Source organism: Bos indicus x Bos taurus, chromosome 12, assembly GCF_003369695.1.
Source record: "Bos indicus x Bos taurus breed Angus x Brahman F1 hybrid chromosome 12, Bos_hybrid_MaternalHap_v2.0, whole genome shotgun sequence".
In the NCBI taxonomy this organism is placed as follows: Eukaryota; Metazoa; Chordata; class Mammalia; order Artiodactyla; family Bovidae; genus Bos; species Bos indicus x Bos taurus.
Genome location: NC_040087.1, coordinates 24382970 through 24402368, shown reverse-complemented (window position 1 = coordinate 24402368; position 19399 = coordinate 24382970). Strand labels below are relative to the sequence as shown.

General features: G+C 39.0%; 1 protein-coding gene across 12 annotated transcripts in view; it reads right to left on the bottom strand.

Annotated features, from left to right (window-relative positions):
- SUPT20H (SPT20 homolog, SAGA complex component) overlaps positions 1-13465 on the bottom strand; it is a 39469-nt gene extending 26004 nt beyond the window's left edge. For 3 of the 12 annotated variants that reach the window (XM_027557384.1, XM_027557380.1, XM_027557381.1), the window contains exons 1-10: positions 13093-13249; positions 11061-11157; positions 8540-8575; positions 7823-7881; positions 7300-7366; positions 4728-4857; positions 3629-3732; positions 2207-2323; positions 2037-2090; positions 488-627 (exon numbers count right to left, since the gene is read on the bottom strand). In XM_027557384.1, the coding sequence (XP_027413185.1) occupies positions 488-627; positions 2037-2090; positions 2207-2323; positions 3629-3732; positions 4728-4857; positions 7300-7366; positions 7823-7881; positions 8540-8575; positions 11061-11063 (710 nt within the window). In that variant the 5' untranslated portion in view covers positions 11064-11157; positions 13093-13249. Of the gene's footprint in view, positions 1-487; positions 628-2036; positions 2091-2206; positions 2324-3628; positions 3733-4727; positions 4858-7299; positions 7367-7822; positions 7882-8539; positions 8576-11060; positions 11158-12961; positions 12985-13092; positions 13250-13356 lie in introns of those variants that run through there. The other 9 variants (XM_027557376.1, XM_027557382.1, XM_027557387.1 and 6 more) reach the window with 5 other exon arrangements.
- Between the last annotated feature and the right edge of the window lie 5934 nt (positions 13466-19399).

Sequence of the window (19399 nt, the reverse complement as noted above, 5' to 3'; positions counted from 1 at the left end):
ATGAAGGGATGGAGTCAAAGCAAAAAGAATACCCAGCTGTGGATGTGACTGGTGATAGAAGCAAGGTCCGATGCGGTAAAGAGCAATACTGCATAGGAACCTGGAATGTCAGGTCCATGAATCAAGGCAAACTGGAAGTGGTCAAACAAGATGCCAAGAGTGAATGTCGACATTCTAGGAATCAGCGAACTAAAATGGACTGGAATGGGTGAATTTAACTCAGATGACCATTATATCTACTACTGCGGGCAGGAATCCCTCAAAAGCAATGGAGTAGCCATCATCGTCAATCAAAGAGTCCAAATTTATAGGGAGTTTGTTCTTCAAAAGAATGCACAGAGCACATCATTTCAAAATAAAGCAGAGTATTAAAAAACCCCTAATTCTTACACTTTTACTCTGTAGAGGGAAAAGATACCATAAATGTCAATATTCAGAGCTCTCTCTCTAGCTCTCTTTTGGTTTATCCTTCCACAAAGGTGATTACCGTTTCATCGGGCGCGTGTTCATCTTCTGCCTGTTATAGAGCAGTCTGTTTGCAGTGCAGGTTACAGCAATGGAAGGATCAAGACACAGTGGTTCCGCTGTAGCCAGAATCAATTGGCTCTCAAGCAAAAGTTTGTCTTCCTGAAATGGGTAAGAGTAAATACCAATACTAGCTTTAAGATTTAAGATTTTCAAATCATATATATCACTTAATCTAGAAATATTCCTGGGAGTATTTCTGCCAAGGAATAGTACCAACTTCAGGGTGTAAACTTTACAAACTGAACAGCATGACATCACTAATGGAATTTCAGCAATTTGGACAAAGTGGGCAAGCTGTAAGAATGCCTGTTAGCCCAACATATATTTACTAAGCACCTATAATATGTGAGGCGCTGTCCTAGATGTCAGAGAGTCTTTGTTTAGACTATAGGTTTTTCACATCTAAGAAATACAGCTGTCTAGACTCATTAATATTTTCAGGTTGATGACATTTTCAAATGAAAATGATATTTTTCTGAAGAATTTTCCTTGAAAAGGTACAATAAAGGATATAGCCTCTCACTTTATTTACCAATTGTCAGAGTTAGAAATCAATACCCTTGGAACCTCCACATGACCAACAATTTTGTTTGAACATTCCTTTAAGAGCTTTTAACCTTATAAATGAAAAGATTACAGCCCAAACTACAACACAATGCTTAACAGTTACTGATGAACTGAATCTTATTTTATAATCCTATTTCACAGCTACAATAAATTTCACTACTGACATTTTCTTTAGTAACTATTCCTTTTTATAGTAATACAGAAATAAGTGAACACCCTTGTGAATGGGCACCTCACTGAATCAGCACTGGAGGACTAACTGGCTATTCTCTTGAGTAAGAGGTCAGTCCCTAGGGCTCTACCCAGTGCAGACAGCAAAAACACAGGTTAGGTGTGCTTTAGAACCCAAGATGACAGAGTATCAGCATGTATTTGTATCCACTGTGCAAACAAAACATTCTACTTGCTGCTAAGTCGCTTCAGTCATGTCCAATTCTGTGTGACCCCATAGACGGCAGCCCACCAGGCTCCCCCGTCCCTGGGATTCTCCAGGCAAGAACACTGGAGTGGGTTGCCATTTCCTTCTCCAATGCAGGAAAGTGAAAAGTCAAAGTGAAGTCACTCAGTCGTGTCCGACTCTTAGCGACCCCATGGACTGCAGCCTACCAGGCTCCTCCGTCCATGGGATTTTCCAGGCAAAAGTAGTGGAGTGGGGTGCCACTGCCTTTTCTGATTCTACTTGAGAGAGGATAAAAAAACGAAGTTTCACACTGGGTAGATTAGGTCAACCTCACCCTAGTTTACCATGTCCTAGAGCAACTGGAACTGAATTGGTTTAATTTCTTGCAGGATTAACGCATCTTTGTAGAGCTCATAATGAACCAGATACTTTACTCATAAATCAAATTATGAGCAGGAAATATCTTTTGCTTAACTTAGTAAGCATTGCTTCATCCTATATATTACCTGTTTGGGATTAAAAAAACAACACAACAACTAACCTGGGTCCACTTATGGTTATCACTTGTTATTGAATGTACATCACAGATTAAAGTCTAAAAGAAATAATGATTAAAAAATATTAATATATAGGCATGAGAACACATGAGAACATTGAATAGGTAAAACTCAAAATGAAATCTGAAATATTTCTGAATTAAACATTCCTTACCTGCATTGTTGGACGTAACAGAATGTGCCTACTTTGGTAACCAGGAGATTTCATGTTACTGGACTGCCTATAGTCACGTATTTCTGCTATGACGCATCCACAATGAAAAATATTAACCTGTTTTGAGTGAAAATATTTAAGTAAACCTAAGTACGTAGGTTTATATTGAGTGTTTCAGGTTCTTAGCATTCCCATGCAATGGAATTTCTGACCATTTACATACTCAAAATTCCTTGGTGAACTAACCATCACATAAACTCTTTGAAAAGAGAACTGTTTTATGTTCATCACTGTGACTCAGGAAGCAGTTTAACACTGTTTCCTAGTTACAGAATGACATTTGGCATTTATTTACTATTAATGTTACAGATCACTGGAACTGCTGTTCTTGACACTCACTGGGTCACTGTTGTACTCTGCTAACACTGTCACTGTTATAAATTTGTTAATAAACCATGCCAGAATTGCAGCTTACAGATACAACTGCTATATCTGCTCTGCTAAAACTTCCAGGAGACAGGTTTCACTAATAACAGGAAGAAAGCTAACATTAATTCAAATAATAATCTCCTGCTAATGATATTATTTTCTAGTTCTAAGTCCAAAGGTAAGGAACTGTATCACTCAAGTCTTGCAAATTATCACTTGCTACAGTTGCTTTGGTCTTTTGTGTTTTTTTTTTTTTTCACCATTTAGAACTCGAGTGAGTACTGTGACTTCCATGTTATCAGTCATTTTTCTGCTCGTGCTTTTTAACCAATATTTACTGAGCTACTACAATGTGACCTGTTACGCACTATCCAAATATCCAAGAAGTTTCACAGATAAAGTGGTGAGGTAACTTGCTCTCAGTGTGGAAAGACAGGCAATAAACATGTAAACAAAAATGAGGTAACTTGAGAGACTAATGCTACAGAGGAAATAAAACAGGGAGTGACTAACTCAGACTGTGTGCTCAGGTAGAACTCTCTGATTGAGTAATTTTCAGCTGAGACTTGAATCACAACAAAGGGCCAGATAGAAGAGCAGATCAATAAGATAGGAATAAGCTTGGTGTGTTTTAATCTATAAAAATGGAATGGGTGGCTGGAGTGTAGTGAGTGGGGATGAGAACCAGGAGGTGAAGACAAATACAAACACAGGGGTTTTGTACCGTGAGAGGACACTGGAGAACTCTAAGCAGGGAACTTTGTTGTTGTTTTCTGTTTTTGTTTTGGAAGCTTAATCAACTACATCTATACATTTCAGTATATAGCCTAAAGGATAAATATCCCACAATATATCAATTTTCATACAGGCATATATATATTAGGTCTCACTTCCCTTTCCAAGAACTAATGAGAATAAAACGAAATATTCTTTATCACAAAACAACATGTATTTGGCAAATCTAAGGACATTTTATGGAGAAAAATTTTGTACCTGAGATTTTTCTAGGAGATCAACCAAAATTGGAGGTAATTCTTCTGCATCCAAGTATTCAAGCAATTCTCCTTCTTCATAAGGCAGTCGAATGGTCTCAGAATCTTAATTTTTAAACATAAAAGTTTCTGAAAGTGATCAGGCTCACCAAAAAGCTTAGGCAATAATTTAAGTAACTTTTCATAAAAATAAAGAGAATAAAACTAAAAGCTCTGCTGAAGTCCTTCACTTATCTAAAAAATAAATCACCTCATAAAAATCTTGATAAACTGTATATAAACAGTTTTAGACTGGAAGAGAGAAAAATACCTAACATCCTATGGAAAACATCTGGCACAACAATCACAAAACAAATCCCAGCCAGCAGTTCAATAATCAGAGTGTGATAAAATTCCAACCGTTAACTAAAACTCCCTTAAGCTAATCTGGAAGTCAGACTGATAATCTGGTATAGCTTCGAAAAATGACTACTTACAAGCCAAACTTCTCTTGGTGTTACAGTTTACAATTAACGACCAATACAAGAAAAAAAATCCTTAAAAATCTTTAACTGGGTAAGTTCCTTACAGAACTTATAGTATCATCACCAAATCAAAATTTAAAGGCCTCTTTGGTGAAATCTCAGAGTGTTAATACTTTAGAATTCTATTCTGACATTCACATTAATCAGAATAAGATGTTGAAGACTATTCAAAAGGTAGTGAGTCTGCTTAACTTTGAAAGTTTCACACTCAAAATATATTCAAAGCATAGAAGAAAAACAGATTAAAACACCTTACACCATCTTAAATACATTAACAGCAACAGAATGAAAGGAAATTGACACATTTTAAAATTACATCTTTTATGATTTAATTTCAAAGACCTTTCTCAATTAGAATATTTCTCAAATTCAGCAAGGCTAATCACAGGAGAGTTAACTTCTCATATTGTAACAAAACATCATAAAGAAGAAAATTTGAAATCAAAGTTTTCTGTTGTCAAGGCATCACTGATGTAAAGGACAGATCATTCAGCAGGGTGAAGGCTCTTTCTAAAAGACAACACATCCTGCCCAGCAGATGCAGTTTCGTGGCTGCTGCCCTCTGGAGGGTCTTACCTGATCCATTTTTTCCCCTGAGCATCAGAGAATATCCCTCATTTCCTGGGTATAGGTTGACCACTAAACATGACAATGTCTCTTGCATAACAAGCTTCTCTAATAAGTTCACATTTCTTCTTAATTTCTGCTTTAGAAAGAGGCAGAGCTCATGAAAATAATCCAGCATAATTTCAAATAATGCAATCACTTAACGAAACTAGACCTGAGTTAGTTAATCTTTGATGCTCCTTCCACATCTATATAAAATTAATGTTGATCTATTACTGTTTTATGCAAATGAATATCACCAAGAAAAAGTGATCCATAAAATAAAACCACCTAAATACAAATATATGTACCTGAGTACACAAGTAGCAAATATTAAAAATATTTAGAAAGGAAAACCATTAAATGTAATTTTTTTTCAAAGAGGCTATAATGTATAGTTAGTTTCTATTAAGTTTAAATGTGCATAAATAATATGAGGCATTCTCTTTGGTTGTACTGTTACAGAGCACATTTCTTAAACATTTTATGGCCTAAATTAGATCCAAATAAGCTCAACAGCTCTAATTAGCTGAAATGTTAAATTCAAAGATATGCAACTAGTTAAGAGGATGAAAGTGATTTAAGTAATTTTCTGTAAATTGAATTGAACAGCTTCCTAGAAACCACTTTGCTAAAAACAAAACCAAAAAACAGAAAACTATCAGGAAACATATATACATCAAAATCCATTCTTTAGAAACTCATACAATTTAAAGTGAAACCCACTTATAATAATTTCTTTCATCAAATCTTATTTGTGAAAAGTTATCAGTTAATAGAATATTTTTCATGACCTCAAAATACAAGCCTGTTTACAGTACCTTATTTTCAACATGTATATATATAGTCATATGCAAAAATTATGAATTCTTAACCTATAGTCAACATAGAAACAAAAAACTGTATTTTGAAAATAATAAATAAATATTTAAAAAGCAAAGCAAAGCAACTTTTAACCACTGTGATGCAAAGCTGGAAAATATCTTTATTCTTAAAGGACCACATAGCACTTTAGCCTGTGGGCCATAAGGTCTGTGTTGCAACTATTCAACTATGCTATTATCTCAGAATCAGCCATTGACAAGACATAAAACAAGGGGTGTTGCTGGATTCCAGTAAAAGTTCATTTACAAAAACATGCCGTGAGCCAGATCTGGCTGGTGGACAGTGGCTGTCAACACCAATCTGGAATCTTTTATGTATCTCTCCTACCTTAGTTCTATGTATGCTCATCATACAGACTGTGGTGATAACTGATGGGTGTATAATGTGAAAATTAATAAAAGGAAACCTCAATTAAAACTCGAGTGGGGAAGGCCTGCAGAGGGAACTCTCCTGCTCCACCACTCATCATCCATTACCCCCCGGGAAGACATCAATTACTGATCCCACCAGGAAGAGAATTACCTTGCACTCCTAAACAGGAAATGCAACTATTTTCCTTCCCCAACTAGGGGAAGACTTTCTTCTTGCCCAGCAATAAGCTCAGTGAGTGGGAAAGGACTGCAGCCCAGCCAATGGAAAACACCTGTAGCTTAGCCAACGAAAAGCCAGCATCTCCTCAAGTTTTACTTTCCTCCAGTGAACTCAGACTTTCTTTCCTTGTCCTGCCCTCCTTAACAATATACCTCTTCCATGTTGTGTTAACTCCTCAGAGTATCTCTGTCTGATGAGATGCTGTCCAATTCATGAGTCGTTTAATAAGGCCAGTTAGATCTTCAAATTTACTCAATATTTTTTAAAACAATGCATGTCAAAACTTACAAAATGTGTTACATACTTCAAACATACACAAATTATTGTAGGTCAATTATTCCCCAATAAAATGTATGGAAAACATGCCATAAAACTCATGGTTTCACAACCATGTTTTTCCTAAATATTTTAAAACAGATACTGTTAGAATTCCACTAATTTTTTGCCTAAGAGGTATTCATTTTTAAATTAAAGACACACAACAGAAGCTCACTAGAGCCTTTAAGGCCCTTATAACTCAAGGGTCCAAAAAATTTCAAGAAATCAATTTCTATTATATTTCTACTGCCCATATGTTCATGCTCAATAAAAATAAATTTAATTTGGCCATGAACTAATTTTTGTGACCAAATTCACCTTTTATTATTGTCTATCTAAATTTCCTACATGTCCTGCAATAGTTTTAACTTTCCAGTGCAAATTACCATGAGGAGATAGGTTACTTTTCTCCTGATCTTTGGTCTACAGATAACTTCTCAGGAAGAAAAAGAAGCAAAAGACAATATACATGGTGGTTTTGCTTCTTCTAACTTCCCAATGAGACAGTCTGCTACTCAGCAAACATGTTGAGTTTGCTCACCTCTCCTACCCAAGTAGGCTATCTGCCTGGTACCAGATTAGCCAGAGCTCTGGTTTAGCTGCAGAATCAGGTAGTCTGGTTAGAAAGTACTATATTTGTTCACTAACAAAAATACAAACCGTTACCTGCTTCAAATCTAATTCTTTCAAACTTCCCTTCTTCCACTATATTTCAAAAGCCATAATAATATAAAAAAATTATACTTACCTTAACCTCAGGCTCTTTTTCACATTCTTCAATATATAAGTCATAAAGTTTTTGAAATATAGATTTTCTAAAATAAAATAAAAACAACATACAAAGTATTGTGAATATAATAATCATAAAATAAACATTTTGAATCTTCCTGTCATTCCCCCCACAATTTCCCAAAAACTGGGTGGTGAAAAGAGGCTGGACATGGCTGCTGCTGCTACATCAGTTTAGAAATTACTAATACAGCTGACCCCTGTACAACATGGAGGTTAATCCTCAGGTAACTTATAGCTGGCCCTCTGCATCTGTGGTTCCTCTGCATCCACAGATTCTACCATGAAGTACAGTAGTGTTTACTGTAAAACATCTGCAAATAAATGGACCTGCACAGTTCAAACCCACACTGTTTACGGGTCAACTGTATATGCAAAGTACCCATGATACAACATTTCTAGCTCAGTGTCTAGTAAGAAATAAATGGTGGCTATCATCACATTTCAGCATATCTAAGTTACCATCAATTAAGTATTCATACCTTCCACTAGATAGGTATTTCCTTTTAGGAGGTCTCTGCCGGGCACTTTCAATGACATACTAAAAAAGAAAAGTTTAAGAAAACAGCTGGCCTTTTGCTTAGTGCATGAACAACTGCATTAAGTATATTTAAATCATGTGTAAGGCTAAAGACTATTCAGTCATTCAAGTCTTGCATGCATATTAAATCATACCTTTTAGGGAAACCTACTAAACTTCTAAATATGTGTAATAAACAAGTGAAATTTAAACTGCAGTAAAATTTAGCTCAATATTTACTTGCATGTTATAAGCAAAATCATACCATTTCACCACTGTGATTTCACAGTCAATAATATTTTCAATGTTTTATAGTTGTTCAGAATATATATAGCATACCCAATTACAAAGACTCTACATATTTGAGCTATTTCCCCTTTAATTAAGCAAATAGAAAATTTGTTAAAACAGAAAACAGAGTTTCAGAAACTCTATGTCCTTGTTCAAACATTTAACTCACAATACTGTTCAGTTTTTACTCCACAGCATTACTATCTGAGCATTCCAAGTAATAGATGATTCAAACATCATCTGGTATCCTTATATATATATTTACAGACAGTATACTCATCCTAATATTAATGTATGCCCTGGACAGTCACATACAAAAATCTCTTGAAACTGAGTTTTGTCAATTAAAGACAACACTATTTCAATATGTAACTTAGTCATGCCTCACCTCTGCACGATCCAAAGCTAGTTCTAAAGCTTGTTGCTGTAAAAAGTAAATGGTGTATTTTATTATATTAGTTATTTTCACACAAAAATAACAATATCATATAACATTTTCTAATTAAGTGTTTTATTTTTTAAAATAGGTCTAACATTTTCCTTTCTTTCTCTCCTCCACCCACCCCACTGCATGCTCAAGACATATTACAGGAAAAAATATGGTTATCTCAGACACCTGATTCTGACTACAAATTAGTTAAGAAATGTTACAATGATTTTCTCTGGTCATGCTTGTACAGCTGATACAGGGCTGAAGGTTTGATATGGCAACTATTACCATTTTATAAACTTCAGCATTTTAAGAGCATCATTTAGGAAAATACACTGGCCATCAGGTATGCAATTAAAGTGAAGCAAAAACTGAAATCCCTTAAGCTGCTAGGAATCCTAAAAACTGAGGGGGCTATTATGTTGGTGCCTAATATCAACTTAGACATTCTTAACATTATGAACAGAAACTAGGCCAGTGCCTAGAAGAAACAGAATAAATGATGGCTACCTTTACCGATTTTTAATGAATTTAAGATACCATCAGTTACATGCCTGAATTATTATTTAACATTAGGGAAGAAGAGTATGCTGCCAATAATAAGTTTAAGATGTCACTAACTGTATCATAGTTACATTATCAATTCAGTAATTAAAATGTAAAAGCAAAAGCAGATGCACCTTAGAACTGATGAAAATACAGTATTATTATTACATGTAGTTTGAGATCTACTAGTAGATCCCCATCCTTCTTTGATTTCTCAGAGACCTGTCTTATAAGGCAAGAGAGATTAATAAGGGTAAACTCTGTCTTCTTTATTTGTACAGTATTCTTTTGTAATGATACCCAAGAATAAAAAATACTAGATTAAAAAAAACTTAAGCCAATATACCACCAATAATTTCTTTCTAGTTTTGTGGTTTGGGTATCACACAGAGATAAACCATTTTTCATTCACAATGACAATCACTTTTAATTTCACTGAGAGGCAAAGAATTTTCATATTTTTCTGTTATTTTGGACTCTCCAACAATTCAATCTACCAAGTTCCATGGAGTAAAAACTCCTAGTACCCATCAAAATCCCAAGAGGGCAGGAGTAAGACTATATATTGCCAGATTTCAGAAATCATGAAGGTTGAAGTGACCCTGTCATCCTAGTTATAAGGATGGAGAATTAATATTACAAAAACCACCAGCCTTTTAGAAGAGCAATAGAACCTGTACATTACCAAGCATCTAAATGGAGTAGGTAAAAGAAAGTCTGAAATATGCCATTACTTCAAAACATTGTTAAATTTATAACAATTTACTTAAAAAATCTCATGGGCAGAATTCAGTGAAACTGTTCCCCAAGAACTCAAAACTAGATTCTTGAGCATAAACTATTTTCCAATATATACTCTTCACAAAAACACAAGGTTCTTTTATTTTGGCTATAAAACCTTATAGAGTAAGTTTATAACTTATCAAAAAAGTATAAAACACAATCAAATGTATATTCCAAGACCATTTCAAACAGCCACTCTTCTCAAATATTTAATCTTCTGATATCAAAACTGTAAAAGGTCTAGTGAGATATACCTGCATATGTAAATGCCAGTTATCATTTATTCACTACTGCATTCAAATACTTAAGACAATATGAAAGCAAAATATAAGGTAAGAACCCCACTGTGATAGCTCCACTTTTCTCTAAAAAGGCGAGGGTACACAGGCAAGATCCCAACAAGAGAAGACACATGTTTTCTGAAGTTTATTCAACAGGGTAGTCAGTGCTCATTTATTCTCTGTCAAATGCTGTTTATAACATTAGAAAGTGATCTTTTTCTTCCGTTTTTAATTTTTTAACGTTTAAAGTTAAACGCCCAGCCCTACATATGTTTAGTGACTGTAAGTGGTAAGCAGAAATGTGCCATTAGAAGGCTAATCCTAATGCTGTTTAAATGTTAATTGCAGTAAGCAGGTTATACTTCTTGTTAATTTTTTTAAAAAATCTGTACTAACAAGAACTTCAAAACATGAGAAACCTGTACCCCCAAAACTATTTATACTTATACCCAAGGTTCTTGCCAGTGATTTGGACTATGGTAAATAGAGGACTTCCCTGGTGGCTCAGATGGTAAAGAATCTGCCTGCAATGCAGGAGACCAGGATTCGATCTGTGGGTTGGTTAAGATCCCCTGGAGAAGGGAATGACTACCCACTCCATTATTTTTGCCTGGAAAATTCTATGCAAGAAATTTTTTCTTTTTACTACTTCACAAGAATAAGGACAGATAGATTATCTGTGTAACCTGGATATGATTATAATACTGAATTGAGAGATGAGCTTCATATTTTAAGATTTTGCATGCAATTGCTAAGTAATTTCCCAGTTAGAGTAACTAGGGTAGCTATCAGGATTATTTGTTTCATACTGATATTTTTTGAAGGAAGAGAATATTCTAAGAATATTAACATACTGATTTGTAGCTCACCATTGTGATATAAAACAGGAGTCCAAAAAGGAGAAAATTTATGTGCGTTGATGAAGCTGGATGAAAACCATATCTTTAGAAATCAATCTTAAGAGTACTGAAAAACAAAAATGACAAAACCCCTAAATTAACATAAATCAACATATGAGATTACTTAGTAATTAACAAGGAAAACTGAAGTATGTATATTTGTATGACACTTTAAAAATAACCAGTCACAAATTCACATTTGACAGTCTATTCACTCATTCTGGAAAACACAGTTTTAACTAGGTAGAGCAAAAAAAAGTTTGCAAGTTAAAATCATTACTCAATTTGTTAAAAATATTTAACATCCAGGAGAGAACGTTTGTTTAATTTCTTCTTTCTTCACAGTCACTGCTGTTACTCAGGATTTTAACAGCCTGCCCTTTGGCCTTGGTCACTGCACAGTTCATTTTACAAATCAAAACATTTCATCACACCTGCAGGTAAAAGTCCTCTTTAACATTCTCCCAAATGCCTCAGGCTACACTGTCCAATGTAGCTCCAGTCCTTCCAGCTTGTCCCCTCCAAGCAAACAAGACACACTCTAGAAGAACCTCATTCCTCTAATACACAAACTCTCATCCTGGCTGCACAACACAGTATCCCTGGAAACTGTTAACAGGTGGGATACCCACGCTCCTCCAGAAATTCTCATTAATTGGTCTGGATTAGGGCCCAGCGGTCAGCATTTTTGACTCTCCCTAAGCAATTCAAAAGCGCTGCCAATGTTGAAGTCTACTGCTAGATCTTCTCTGCCTCTCACAGAGATGCTGTTTGCTCTGAAAGTGATGCTAAATCAAGATTATTTGTAATCTAATTCTTTACCTAACTCCTTGTAATCACCCCGTGTGTCTATACAGAACTGAGCACACCTTTAAGCAACAGAAAACAGCATTTTCCATGTAAAATTGTTTTGGTTTGTTTTCGGTGAACCCAAAGCTTAAGTTTTGCCAGGTCAGTCTTGAAAAAGAAGGTAGAAGACAGGAAAAAATTCACAAACCCACCAAAAATGACAAGCACCGTACAGGTTCCAGGAATAAACATTTCACAAATGAATAAGACGTTAATCCTATTCTACAAAAGTTCATGCGAGATTTAACATGAACTTAAGGTGAAATTTTTCTGACCACTGAATCTAAAGATGAAGATACACTAGGTACAGGCAAAATGTGATGACTTTAAAATCAGATCTCTTGTCACTAAACTGTGGGGGATGGAGGACAGGAGGGCTTAGTGACTTTAAATATTTAAGTACTACAAAACCCCATAACCACTTACAAATCCAAACATTCTGACCGTAATACAGAATCTACTAGAACGGTGAGAATACCACTGTAATTATTATCGTAGCCATTTTACAGAATAAGGCTCTCAGAACTAGTGATTTTCTCAGGATCACACAACTAGACCGGAATTCAGACTCCTCTTTTTAATCTTCAGATTTTTATTATTAAATCTTAACAACCTTCAGACCACTCAACCCAGCACTCGTTTTTGAATTTTTAAAAGCATTTAAAATAAGGACTTGATTCTGCTCAAGTTAATACTTTGTCTTAATTTTGATCTATTTTTACATCATGGTTATCAACCATTTTTCACTGTACTCAATCTAACTCGGAAAACCGCGCTAATCACTTTCTATCCCGAGTCCTAACAGAGACTATTTACGATACGCGCTGCCCCTCTCCGGTGGTGGTTATCGGAGATGGCTTCCAGGGGTGGCTCTTCGCCAAGTTTATTTCTGAACTCCCAGGAACCACGGCGAGGATCGGTCATCAATCCAATTCTAAATACCGCCATCAATCCCACTGACTTCCCTGATGGACCTGAGTCTCCTGTAACTGCTCGAGCTTTGTTAACAACTTGGACTTTACCTGAAAAACGCCCCAATTCCACAGCCCAGCTGACAGCCTTATTCAATATGGACACCAAAAACCCCGCCCCCGCCCCGCCACCCTCCCCACAAAAAGCGCTACGCCAAATTCTAGCGAATTTCTGGAAATACCTGTAGCTGCAAACCAAACGTCAACACTAAAATGAAAAACACGAGAGGAGACGAAGGCGACCGCCGAGGGGGATGCTGGCTCGGCTCGGCTCGGCCCGGCCCGCCGCGTCTCCAAGAACACCGTCTTCCTCGCGCGGGCGCCAGGCCCCGGAAGCGGCGAAAAGCCACTCAGGAAGCCGTTCGTTCCCCTCTGACCCCGCCCCGAGTCTCGCGCGCCTACCCGGCCCGCCGCGGGCGCGCCCCTGCCCTCCCGCCGCGGCCCACCTGTGCAGACGGCCAACTCTTGACCTCGCCCTCCGCTCGGCCAGAACGCGACGCACAGACGTCGGCCCCGTGCTGGCTGCTGCGCGCTGTCCCCGCACGCCCCGCCCCCGCTCTGGCCCGCGCGGCGCCGCAGCCCCGCCGACCGCCTGTTCCGGCGCCCACACTTCCGACTGGCGCGCTGGGCGGTGCGGGCGGCTGGCCGCGGGCGGAAGTGGTGGAGGTGGGAAGACTGGGCCGCGGCCAGCGGGCTCGACGCCGGGATGCTCCCGCCTGGGTCCGCCCCCGCGAGCCCCGTAGTGACTCGAGCCCGGTGACAGGGCGAGGTCCACGAGCGCCTTCGCCGACCCGGCGTCCAGGTCCTTAAAAGGCGAGGTAGCCTGTTGACTATTTGTGAGGTAGGAAGCCCGGTTGAAGTACTACAGTGAAAGAAGCTTGTAACGAACTTTCCTTGTTGCTCTGTCCATTCTCATGCTAGGGAACGACACCATTTCTGCCTATACTGGTGCCGGCCTTGCAGTCTATGATGGTGTACCAGTCAAGTGCCAATGAATGCAATGTTAAAAAACAAAACACCTCACTGAAGAGTTCTAAACCTTCAGAAGCGGAATAACCAGCGCATATTGCAGTGTCTGATTGTAATTCTTCACTTTTGAACAACTTCAGCTGTTGGGTTATAAGCTTTAAAAAAATACATTATTGAAACTCAAAAAACGTAAAATGAAACATCTTTAAATACACAATTCGGTGCATGTAGTATAATCGCAATGTTGTGAAACCACTAACAATGTCTAGTTGCAAACCATTTTCTTCATTCCTGTTAATAATTACATTCTATTCTTCTCACTCCTGGAACCTAAGAGCTTTCAGACTCTAAAAAAAGTGAAGTCGCTCAGTCGTCTCCGACTCTTTGCGACCCCATGAATCGCAGCACACCAGGTCTCCCTGTCCATCACCAACTCCCGGAGTTCACTCAGACTCACGTCCATCGAGTCAGTGATGCCATCCAGCCATCTCATCCTCTGTCGTCCCCTTCTCCTCCTGCCCCCAATCCCTTCCAGCATCAGAGTCTTTTCCAATGAGTCAACTCTTCACATGAGGTGGCCAAAGTACTGGAGTTTCAGCTTTAGCATCATTCCTTCCAAAGAAATCCCAGGGCTGATCTCCTTCAGAATGGACTGGTTGGATCTCCTTGCAGTCAAAGGGACTCTCAGAGTCTTCTCCAACACCACAGTTCAAAACCATCAATTCTTAAGTGCTCAGCTTTCTTCACAGTCCAACTCTCACATACATACATGACCACTGGAAAAACCATAGCCTTGACTAGACGAACCTTTGTTGGCAAAGTAATGTCTCTGCTTTTGAATATGCTATCTAGGTTGGTCATAACTTTTCTTCCAAGGAGTAAGTGTCTTTTAATTTCATGGCTGCAGTCACCATCTGCAGTGATTTTGGAGCCCCAAAAAATACAGTCTGACGCTGTTTCCCCATCTATTTCCCATGAAGTGATGGACCAGATGCCATGATGTTTGTTTTCTGAATGTTGAGCTTTAAGCTGACTTTTTCACTCTCCTCTTTCACTCTCATCAAGAGGCTCTTTAGTTCCTCTTCACTTTCTGCCATAAGGGTGGTGTCATCTGTATATCTGAGGTTATTGGTATTTCTCCCGGCAATCTTGATTCCAGCTTGTGCTTCTTCCAGCCCAGCGTTTCTCATGATGTACTCTGCATAGAAGTTAAATAAGCAGGGCGACAATATACAGCCTTGATGTACTCCTTTTCCTATTCGGAACCAGTCTGTTGTTCCATGTCCAGTTCTAACTGTTGCTTCCTGACCTGCACACAGGTTTCTCAAGAGGCAGATATTCCCTGGTATTCCACCTGGTATTCCCTGATATTCCATCTGGTATTCCACCTGGTATTCCCTGGTATTCCCATCTCTTTCCGAAATTTCCACAGTTTATTGTGATCCACACAGTCAAAGGCTTTGGCATAGTCAATAAGGCAGAAATAGATGTTTTTCTGGAACTCTCTTGCTTTTTGCATGATCCAGCGGATGTTGGCAATTTGATCTCTGGTTCCTCTGCCTTTTCTAAAACCAGCTTGAACATCAGGAAGTTCACAGTTCACGTATTGCTGAAGCTTGGTTTGGAGAATTTTGAGCATTAATTTACTTGTGTGTGAGATGAGTGCAATTGTGCCGTGGTTTGAACGTTCTTTGGCATTGCCTTTCTTTGGGATTGGAGTGAAAACTGACCTTTTCCAGTCCTGTGGCCACTGCTGAGTTTTCCTAATTTGCTGGCGTCTTGAGTGCAGCTTTTCGCTTCTCTTCTTTTCACAGCTATTTGTAAGGCCTCCCCAGACAGCCATTTTGCTTTTTTGCATTTCTTTTCCATGGGGATGGTCTTGATCCCTGTCTCCTGTACAATGCCACAAACCTCTGTCCCTAGTTCATCAGGCACTCTATCAGATCTAGTCCCTTAAATCTATTTCTCACTTCCATTGTGTAATCATAAGGGATTTGATTTAGGTCATACCTGAATGGTCTAGTGGTTTTCCCTACTTTCTTCAATTTCAGTCTGAATTTGGCAATAAGGAGTTCATGGTCTGAGCCATAGTCAGCTCCTGGTCTTGTTTTTGCTGACTGTATAGAGCTTCTCCATCTATGGCCACAAAGAATATAATCAATCTGATTTCTGTGTTGACCATCTGGTGATGCCCCTGTGTAGAGTCTTCTCTTGTGTTGTTGGAAGAGGATGTTTTCTATGACCAGTGCATTTTCTTGGCAAAACTCTATTAGTCTTTGCCCTGCTTCATTCTGTATTCCAAGGCCAAATTTGCCTGTTACTCCAGGTGTTTCTTGACTTCCTACTTTTGCATTCCAGTCCCCTATAATGAAAAGGACATCTTTTTGGGGTATTAGTTCTAAAAAGTCTTGTAGGTCTTCGTAGAACCGTTCAACTTCAGCTTCTTCAGCATTACTGGTTGGGGCATAGACTTGGATTACTGTGATATTGAATGCTTTGCCTTGGAAACGAATAGAGATCATTCTGTTGTTTTTGAGATTGCATCCAAGTACTGCATTTCGGACTCTTTTGTTGACCATGATGGCTACTCCATTTCTTTTGAGGGATTCCTGCCCGCAGTAGTAGATATAATGGTCATCTGAGTTAAATTCACCCATTCCGGTCCATTTTAGTTCACTGATTCCTAGAATGTCGACATTCACTCTTGCCATCTGCTGTTTGACCACTTCCAGTTTGCCTTGATTCATGGACCTGACATTCCAGGTTCCTATGCAATATTGCTCTTTACAGCATTGGACCTTGATTCTATCACCAGTCACATCCACAACTGGGTATTGTTTTTGATTTGGCTCCATCCCTTCATTCTTTCTGGAGTTATTTCTCCACGGATCTCCAGTAGCATATTGGGCCCCTACTGACCTGGGTAGTTCCTCTTTCAGTATCCTATCATTTTGCCTTTTCATAAGGGTTTACCTAATCTGAGTATTTCACATAAATGGATTTATATGATCATTTTGTGCTGTCTGCTTTCACATAAAGGTGATTTCCAGGTTCATCCACCTTATAGCAAATATCAGTATTTCATTATTTTTTATGGCTAATACTCCATCTTATTTGTATGTATATACCACAATTTACAGAGAAGGCAATAGCACCCCACTCCAGTACTCTTGCCTGGAAAATCCCATGGACAGAGGAGCCTGGAAGGCTGCAGTCCATGGGGTCGCTAAGAGTCAGACACGACTGAGTGACTTCCCTTTCACTTTTCACTTTCATGCATTGGAGAAGGAAATGGCAACCCACTCCAGTGTTCTTGCCTGGAGAATCCCAGGGACGGGGGAGCCTGGCGGGCTGCCGTCTCTGGGGTTGCACAGAGTCGGACATGACTGAAGCGACTTAGCAGCAGCAGCAGCAACCACAATTTACCCATCCATCCAGCGATGGACATTTGGGTTATTTGCACCTTTGAGCTATTGTGAATACTGCTGCTATGAATATGTGTGTGGAAGTATTTGTTTAAACCCTGTTTTCAATGCTTTGGGGTATATACTGTTGAAGAAAACCAGAATCTGACAGTAATTCAATCAGCGAATAAAAACAAAGCAGATTTTACTTAGGAATTATTGCAATAGAGAAAAGAGACCTTAGTATAGAACTGGAGTCAGTTAAAAACATCATAAACAAGTGAGGCCCTATAGCCAGCGGGTGGAAATTTCCTAAAATGAAACACTATATATAAGGGCTAAATTCTGGCCAAACCATTTTAACAGGTTTCTTAATTGAAGGCAGACCAGGTTGAGGATGATAAGTTATCCTGGTAAGGGTTCTCTCTAAACCGACCTGACTTGATTCTTATGACAACTAGTTGATGCAGGTCCCACAAGACCAATACTAAAGTAGAGGCTGAGAGAGCTTAGAGGACCCTGACTAAAGTCAAGGAAACACTCCTTGTCAATAATCAGGAATGGAACTGCTGGGTCATGTGGTAATTCCATGCTTAAATATTTGCAGAATCAATAAACTGTTTTCCACAGTGGCAGAGGTGTTTTACATACTGATAGCAATGTATGACAGTTTCAATTTCTCCACATCCTCACCAATAGTTTTGTCTTGTTTTGTTTTTGAAAGCCATCCTTGGGTCTTCCCAGGTGGCTCAGTGGTAAAGACTCTGCCTGCCAATGCAGGACATGCAAGAGACTTGGGTTGTTGGATCCCTGGGTCAGGAAGGTCGCTGGAGGAGGAAATGGCAACCAACTCCAGTATTGCCTGGAAATTCCCATGAACAGAAGAGCCTGGCTGGCTGTAGTCTATACAGTTGCAAAGACTTGGACACCACTGAGCACACATGCATAACCAGCCTCGTGGGTATGAAATTGTGGTCTCATTGTGGTCTTGAATGGTTTGCCTTGGAAACGAACAGAGAGCATTCTGTCGTTTTTGAGATTGCATCTGTCACGCAAGTGTATGTTCCTCAGTTCTTTGTCTCATCACAACAAAAATTTGGAGCAACGGACATTAAAGCCCTTGGCGCATCACAGCTCTCAGGTCTTGGACAAACCGTGCTACAGCTCTTAGGCAAATCAGTATTACAGCTCCATTTTAGTTAGAAGATAGCAGGAGAATCCAAGACTCGAAGAGAAGAGAGTGGAGGAGCGTGCAGGGGAGGGAGAGAGAGAGTGAGAGAGAGAGAGAGAGAGAGAGAGAGTGCGCGCAGGCACTCAGGAGAGAGAGAGTCCATGAGAAAGCGCTTTGGCTCCTCCTTTTATATGTTTTCCTCCACCTGGGCCTGCCCTATGCAAATTGGGCTTAGCCAGGAGTCCTGTTTGTTCTGCCTGAAGTCTTCACTCTGGTCCTCGGACCTTCCTTTGACCTTCCTTGTCTTTTAGCCACTGCCATTTTGAACTCCTTTTCCCTATTCTACCTACCTAACACATCCAAGTACTGCACTTTGGACTCTTTTGTTGACTATGATGGCTACTGCATTTTTTCTAAGGGATTCTTGCCCACAGTAATAGATATAATGGTCATCTGAGTTAAATTCACCCATTCCAGTCCGTTTTAGTTTGCTGACTCCTAAAATGTTGATGTTCACTCTTGCCATCTCCTGTTTGACCACTTCCAATTTGCCTTGATTCATGGACCTAATATTCCAGGTTCCTATTCAATATTGCTCTTTACAGCATTGGACTTTACCTCCATCACCAGTCACGTCCACAACTGGGTGGTGTTTTTGCTTTGGCTTCGTCTCTTCATTCTTTCCGGAGTTATTTCTCCACTGATCTCCAGTAGCATATTGGGCACCTATCCTTGGGAGTTCATCTTTCAGTGTCCTGTCTTTTTGCCTTTTCATACTGTTCATGGGGTTCTCAAGGCAAGAATACTGAACTGATTTGCCATTCCCTTCTCCAGTGGACCACACTTTGTCAGAACTCTCCACCATGACTCATTCACCTTGGGTGTCCCTACATGGCATGGTTCATAGTTTCATTGAGTTAGACAAGGCTTTGGTTCATGTGATCA